The sequence below is a fragment of the Lipotes vexillifer genome, unplaced genomic scaffold (assembly GCF_000442215.2).
Source record: "Lipotes vexillifer unplaced genomic scaffold, Lipotes_vexillifer_v1.1 scaffold215, whole genome shotgun sequence".
In the NCBI taxonomy this organism is placed as follows: Eukaryota; Metazoa; Chordata; class Mammalia; order Artiodactyla; family Lipotidae; genus Lipotes; species Lipotes vexillifer.
This window is the reverse complement of record NW_006776544.1, coordinates 1,276,627-1,282,592: the sequence shown is the minus strand read 5'-3', so window position 1 is coordinate 1,282,592 and position 5,966 is coordinate 1,276,627. Positions and strand designations below refer to the sequence as shown.

The 5,966-nt window shown below is 43.6% G+C and overlaps 1 protein-coding gene across 1 annotated transcript in view; it reads right to left on the bottom strand.

Annotated features, from left to right (window-relative positions):
• AIFM1 (apoptosis inducing factor mitochondria associated 1) overlaps positions 1–5,966 on the bottom strand; it is a 28,941-nt gene that overhangs the window by 2,051 nt on the left and 20,924 nt on the right. Inside the window, 6 exon segments of the mRNA XM_007450469.1 lie at positions 373–497; positions 1,951–2,093; positions 3,721–3,861; positions 4,321–4,409; positions 4,734–4,841; positions 5,595–5,703. Of these exon segments, the coding sequence (XP_007450531.1) occupies positions 373–497; positions 1,951–2,093; positions 3,721–3,861; positions 4,321–4,409; positions 4,734–4,841; positions 5,595–5,703 (715 nt within the window).

The window sequence follows — 5,966 nt, the reverse complement described above, 5'->3', positions numbered from 1 at the left end:
AAGAAAAAAAAAAAAAAAAAAAAAAAAAAAAGCCATTGAAAAAGTTCAGGTTTTCTTCATCACGCAGGTCTTCCTAGTCCCTCGGGACAAAGTAGACTTACAGAGTCGTTGAGTTAGCCACCGTCCAAGAGTCCAAGAGTCTAAGACAACACCCACAATCCACAATATCTATGCTTTGACCAGGATACCTGATTTCGCCAGCTCTCAGACCACTAAAGAGTGAGGACTTCGGGCTTGGTTTATTTTAAAGCACAACATGAAGAGAGGCTTTCACTGACAGTTCCCTCTGTGGCCAATACAGATGCCCCTTGTTCAGGATTTGGACCATGGTTTCTCAACACTCTTCCAAGAGAAGTGGTTGGGCTTCCTTACCTGACTGCTCTGTGGCAGATTTGGGGTTGTCTTGTGCGGTTGCTTTTGCAAAAACGCCGACTGTGGGCAAACTACTGTCCACAAGACCAATAGCTTCATAGCCAACATCGGGGCCCAAATCACTCCTAAGGAAGGAGAGAGAAGAGGGTGTTCTGTCAAAGGACTGTAAAGGATGGTGCGGTAGAACATTTCCGCTAAGGCACCACACTTTCATGCCAACCAAAGAAACTGGTATGTGCCACAGCAAGAGAAACGCCAAACTGATCTGTCACCTGCTAGGACATCTGGGGACAGTTGTGAGAAAGCACGATTATTCCAAACAGGTTTTATTTTCCTAACAAGCCACTACGCATATCACAGATCCATACAATGATCTCTACTTTCTTAAATTTGATCATTAATTTTTACCATATCACATTTGGGGGGGTGGGTTCCCCACATTTACTATTCACTACCTTCCTTTACTCTTTTTAAAACTGCCTTTTTGAAACTTTAAAGAGTGCTCCATATTTATGGAATCCAGAATCTGGGATATTTTGTGGTTTTATTAACTGACAATATTTCCTCTTAGCCTTCAATTTTCAAGGCTGAAGTGCTTTCTATAAAGTGGCACCTTCACTCACTTGGTCATTTTATTTTCATTGTTCTTCTTGGAAACTTCTCCTATCATCATCATGCTGTTTTTAATATGCTAGGAACTTCACAGAATACTTGTGGCACAGACACACTATGGTTTTGTAATCATCCAAGCTACTTGAGATGTTTTGTTTCTGGTGCTCTACATTTTGTTATCTTCTTGGCCACAGAAGTTCACTGGACTGGTGTCTTCAGGGAACAGTCTACAATGACTTCTTGGATTCTGTTCCTGGAACCTAACTGATAATTGTATAGCTACGAACTACTTTTTTTCCTAACTGCATTATCTTACACATGCTGACCCTGAAACCCATCTGTTATGTTTTTTGCTGCCCACTCATGAAACTGTGTGTGATCGTCTTAAAATGTACTCCCATCAGCTGAGAATTTCCCCAACAGAAACTGCTTAGAGGCTTCTGGAACCCTGAAGTTTTATGTACCCCATCTTTCACATCAACAAGATGAGAGTGCGCCAAACAGGGCCAGCTCCAGTATTCAAGAATGTCCACTGAGAACTTTCTACTATCCAGAGAGCTGTCTATATACGTCTGACTCTGAGTTGCTATCTTAAGGGTTACATATGAGTGAGCTGCCTTTTTTGTCAGTAGGTTGGGCTCAGCAGAATTAGCAGCAAAGAGCAAATAAAATATACTGCTGTCTGTACCTAAGAGCACACTTTTGTACTACCTACTGTAGCTCAAACTCTGAGCTATTTTAGCAGAAGTGCTGATGCCATTTCCATTCATTCACCTAGTCTAACTTATGTCAGATGGAACCCTTTTGCCAGAAGATGGCTCGGGGGTAGGATGTGTGGACATGAGACAGAATTTTTTCACCCTCTGTATGAAGCTAACTGGCCCACCAGGAAACCAAAGCATATAACTCTGGTTCCATTAATTCTGTGTTCTAACCAATTGAGTCCTCAAGGCACAAAACTATTACCAGAACATTGACTGATGCCAGTACGGCTTAGCAGCTCCAGTCATATTTTCTCCAGCCAATCTTCCGCTCACAACAGCGTGATCATGGTGCTCCACCCGCCTCCTACCCAACTTTATATCGTAGAAACATGCAGCATCTCCTGCCTTTGGAGACAAATACATTACATGAGCACATGATAAAAAAGCAAGTTAAGGACAGAACATACACTTTGGGGGCTCAAAAAATGCTTGTGATGTTAACTAATGATTTCCAACCACAGGCCAGAATCATACCTACACTATCAAAAACAGTTGTGCTTGCATTTTTACAAAAACCATTCTATGCTTCCACAAAGCTAACCTTAATCTTCCATGCTCCAGCTTACACCTATTTCTTCTCATTCTGCCCTCAGCAGAAACAGGATATTTAATAACCATGATTTGCAGAATATTCTTTCCTGTGTGGAATCCAGTTTTTAGATGTGACTGCCTCTTACCTAGACATCTTTTCCAAGATAAAATTTTTCTGGTCATTCACTATTCATTCATTAATTCAACAAGTATTTACAGAATACTTACTCTGTACGAAGCATTATACTGTCTGGGCTGCAGAGACACGCCTGACATAGACCTTGCCCATGAGGAGTGTGTAAGTGAGTTGAGGAAGGTATGGCACTCTTCCTCACTATGGTGTACCCTGCCAGAGGTACACAGTGAGTGAGCTCAGTGTTTCAAGCAGAGAGAGAACCCCCGGCTGGAGGTGAACAAGGCCAGCTTCACAACGGATGTGGTATGGGAGCTCTCTCACCCTTTGTTCATCTTTGTGGCTATTCAGACACCCCCAAAGCAACCTAAAAATCCAACATGCGAGCAATGGCGAGATAAACTCTGAAATCCACCTAATGGAATATTATACAGTTGTTACACTGCTTATGGAATCTGAAGCAATGTGGAAAAAAACTTACATTCGAATGTTAAGTGAAAAAGAAAATACAAATGTTTATACGTAGTATGCTCGCCATGACTGTCTACAACAAAGAAAAAAAAACTATGCGTGAGAAAATGAAGGGAAGAAACTACACCTAAACATCAGTGGTTGCTGCAGGGGAATGTCCCTTTCTCCTTTTTGCCTGTGTTTTTCATACTGAGCATGTATTGCTTTTATAACAATTTTTAAAAATCCAGTACACTGTAACTTTAAAAAAAAAATCTTTACGGGAAAAACACCCTGCAAAGTTCCTATGTCCTCAGTTGCAGAGTCCATAATCAAACACAATACACTTGTAATGATCTAACAATAGGGAAATTACCTCATGGTTCCTACATACTATAGTCTTGTTTGTGTCATAACAGATTTTTAAAAACAGCTAAAAATAGTACTCAAGGAAAATGAAAATGGAGTAATTTTCCTTTCCAGAGAATGTTATAAAACTGCCTCATCCTCCATTCCCTGGACTCGTGTTCAGGCAAGGGAATAGCAGATCAGTCTGAAAGCTGTGCACACGCCCGCCAGGGTCATGTTGATGGCTGCTGCCAACAGTGGAACCAGGAGAGACCTACTCCTGTGGGCACGAACACTGTTCATTTCCTTTTCCATGAGCCTGCAGCATGAGGCCAGACCCGATCTCGTAAACCAAGCAGTTCACAAGTTTCTGCTCTCCACCCTCAGCTTCCAAACAAGCTGACCCTATTTGGGTGAGCTGCTGCTGAGCCTTCGCACACCACCGGGCAGACCTGCTCCCAGGCCGGGACCAAGGCACCGTGCCTGGTCAGGCTGTCATTGCATACTTACCACCCAGATGTTAGAGCGGGCCTGGAGCTCTGCATTTACACGGAAGCCACCAAAATCAGAGTCTATCTCCAGTCCGCCAGTCTTGGCCAACTCAACATTGGGCTCCAGACCCACGGCTGCCACTATGTGGTCAGTTTCTACCTGAGGACAAAAAGAATTCAGTCAATTATTACAGTTTCCTCGTATGCCTATGAACCCAGCGACTGTAAATCACAGTCACAAAAAAATCACAAAAAATCGGGGCTTTACAAAAAAAATCATCGGGTAACTCTGGTCAAAAGATTTTAAGTTCCATTTCATAAAGTGCCACCCCTCCACACATACATACCCCCTACCATCTGAACAGAAATCTGCCACCCTAGGAAGGTCTCAAAAATCTGTGATACACATAGGAAGATGCTATGGGAAATGGTTCCCAGGCGGCTACTTTGGCTCTTATCATTCTTCTTTTAGCAAAAGACAGTTCATTAAGAAAATTATGACAGGTTAATGGTGACTGCCAAGACAACTAATCTACTGGTATCAAATGAAGGAGTAAGAATGAGGAAAGGGCAGAGCAGGCTTGGAAGGTGTTCTGGCAGCCTGTCTTTCCCTCCTTACCTTCCGGCCATCTTTCAGCTTGATGAGTAACCTGCCACCGCCGACTCCAACTGATTGCACAATAGCACTGGGCAGCACCTTAACCCCCTCTGTAAAGGCAAACGAGACCTGAGGCTGAGCCTGTGTGCCTACCACCTTCATGACAACCAGAGAAGCTGATGAGAGTAATCATTAGTACGTAGGCAGCCTTGGAGAGCCACAGGCACCCACGCCCACAGTTCACTTCCAGCACTTCCAGGAATCTGGTGTGTCAGATTCAGAACACCTACATGAAGCTGGCTGACATGAGAATGGTGGAAACTTTTCATCGGGCAGCTGGTAAGGCTTATGGACAGGGGGGTCCCAAAGAAGCAAATTTTGCCTTAGTCTTCACTCAAGGCAAGAGTGGGAGCATATGGAAAGAGGGTCTCTACCTTGCCTGACTTTTTCCATGGTCCAGTTGCTGAGGTATTCGGGGAGGATCTTTCCCATATTTCCTTTCTCAGGGAAGAGCTGAATCACTTCTGTGCCCGAGGCTCGAGCTGGGAAGAAGAAACAGGGTAGGTATACTGGAGGCAAAAGTCAATCCTAGAAGACAGGAAGAGAAGTAAAGGAGCCACAGGCAGCCATCTACTAAACACAGGGCAATGCCGTGACCCAGGCCAGAGCGCACATTTGTGGGGCACTAGGGCACAAGGGCATCCACAAGGCAAATACAACAGATGCCAGAACTTGTCCCTGGATTCAACTACATACTGTGAACTCAGTGCACTTATACTTAGGCTTACACAAGTGCCTTGCAAGCTCTGAATAGTAAGCACCCTCCCGAGAAGATGCCCTGATTTCACACAGCTGAAAAATAACATTAAGAAAAAAATGGTTGCCATGAAACATTCAAACTGGAACTCACAGATCTGTCAAGCTGGGAACCATCATGTACCTGAAAGAAGTCTTTGACTTTTACAGGGAGCAGCAGTTCAAAGATACATACAGTTCTGTAGTCTACACTGCCCCTACCATCTTAATAACTCACTTTCCTTAATATTTTATTTCTAAGGAGTCCTGGCCTAGAGGCGAGAGGAAAGGAAAAAGGAAAGAAAGCGGCACTGCTCAGCTGCTCAGATGACAGCTTTTCGATCACTAAGGCATCCCTCATCAGACCTAAGCTCAGTGATTAGTTTTTCACCATGTAAACCTTAATCAAACTCTTTCTACTGATCCTGGTAAATGTATCTCTGAAAAGCATGTGATATAAGACCAGAGAAAGAAAATCGAGGTCACTCCCCAATACTCACCCTTTCGGCCAAGAGCACAGGCCAGTTCGCTACCAAGGAAGCCCCCACCAATAATTGTAATCGACTTGACTTCCCGGGAAATCTTCTCTAAGGTTCTAAAGTCTTCAATCTGCAGGATCACACAAGTTTAGTCCATTGATTTCCCAAAGGGGCATAGGATGATAATACCAGGAAATATTTTTGCTAAATCTTTGACAACAATAATTTGCACACAAAATCTTCTCCTTGTATAAAGTGGCTCAATTACAGCCTCTATTTTTTTTTTTTTTTTTTATTATTATTTTTTGCGGTGCGCGGACCTCTCACCGCTGTGGCCTCTCCCGTTGCGGAGCACAGGCTCCGGACGCGCAGGCTCAGTGGCCATTGCTCCAC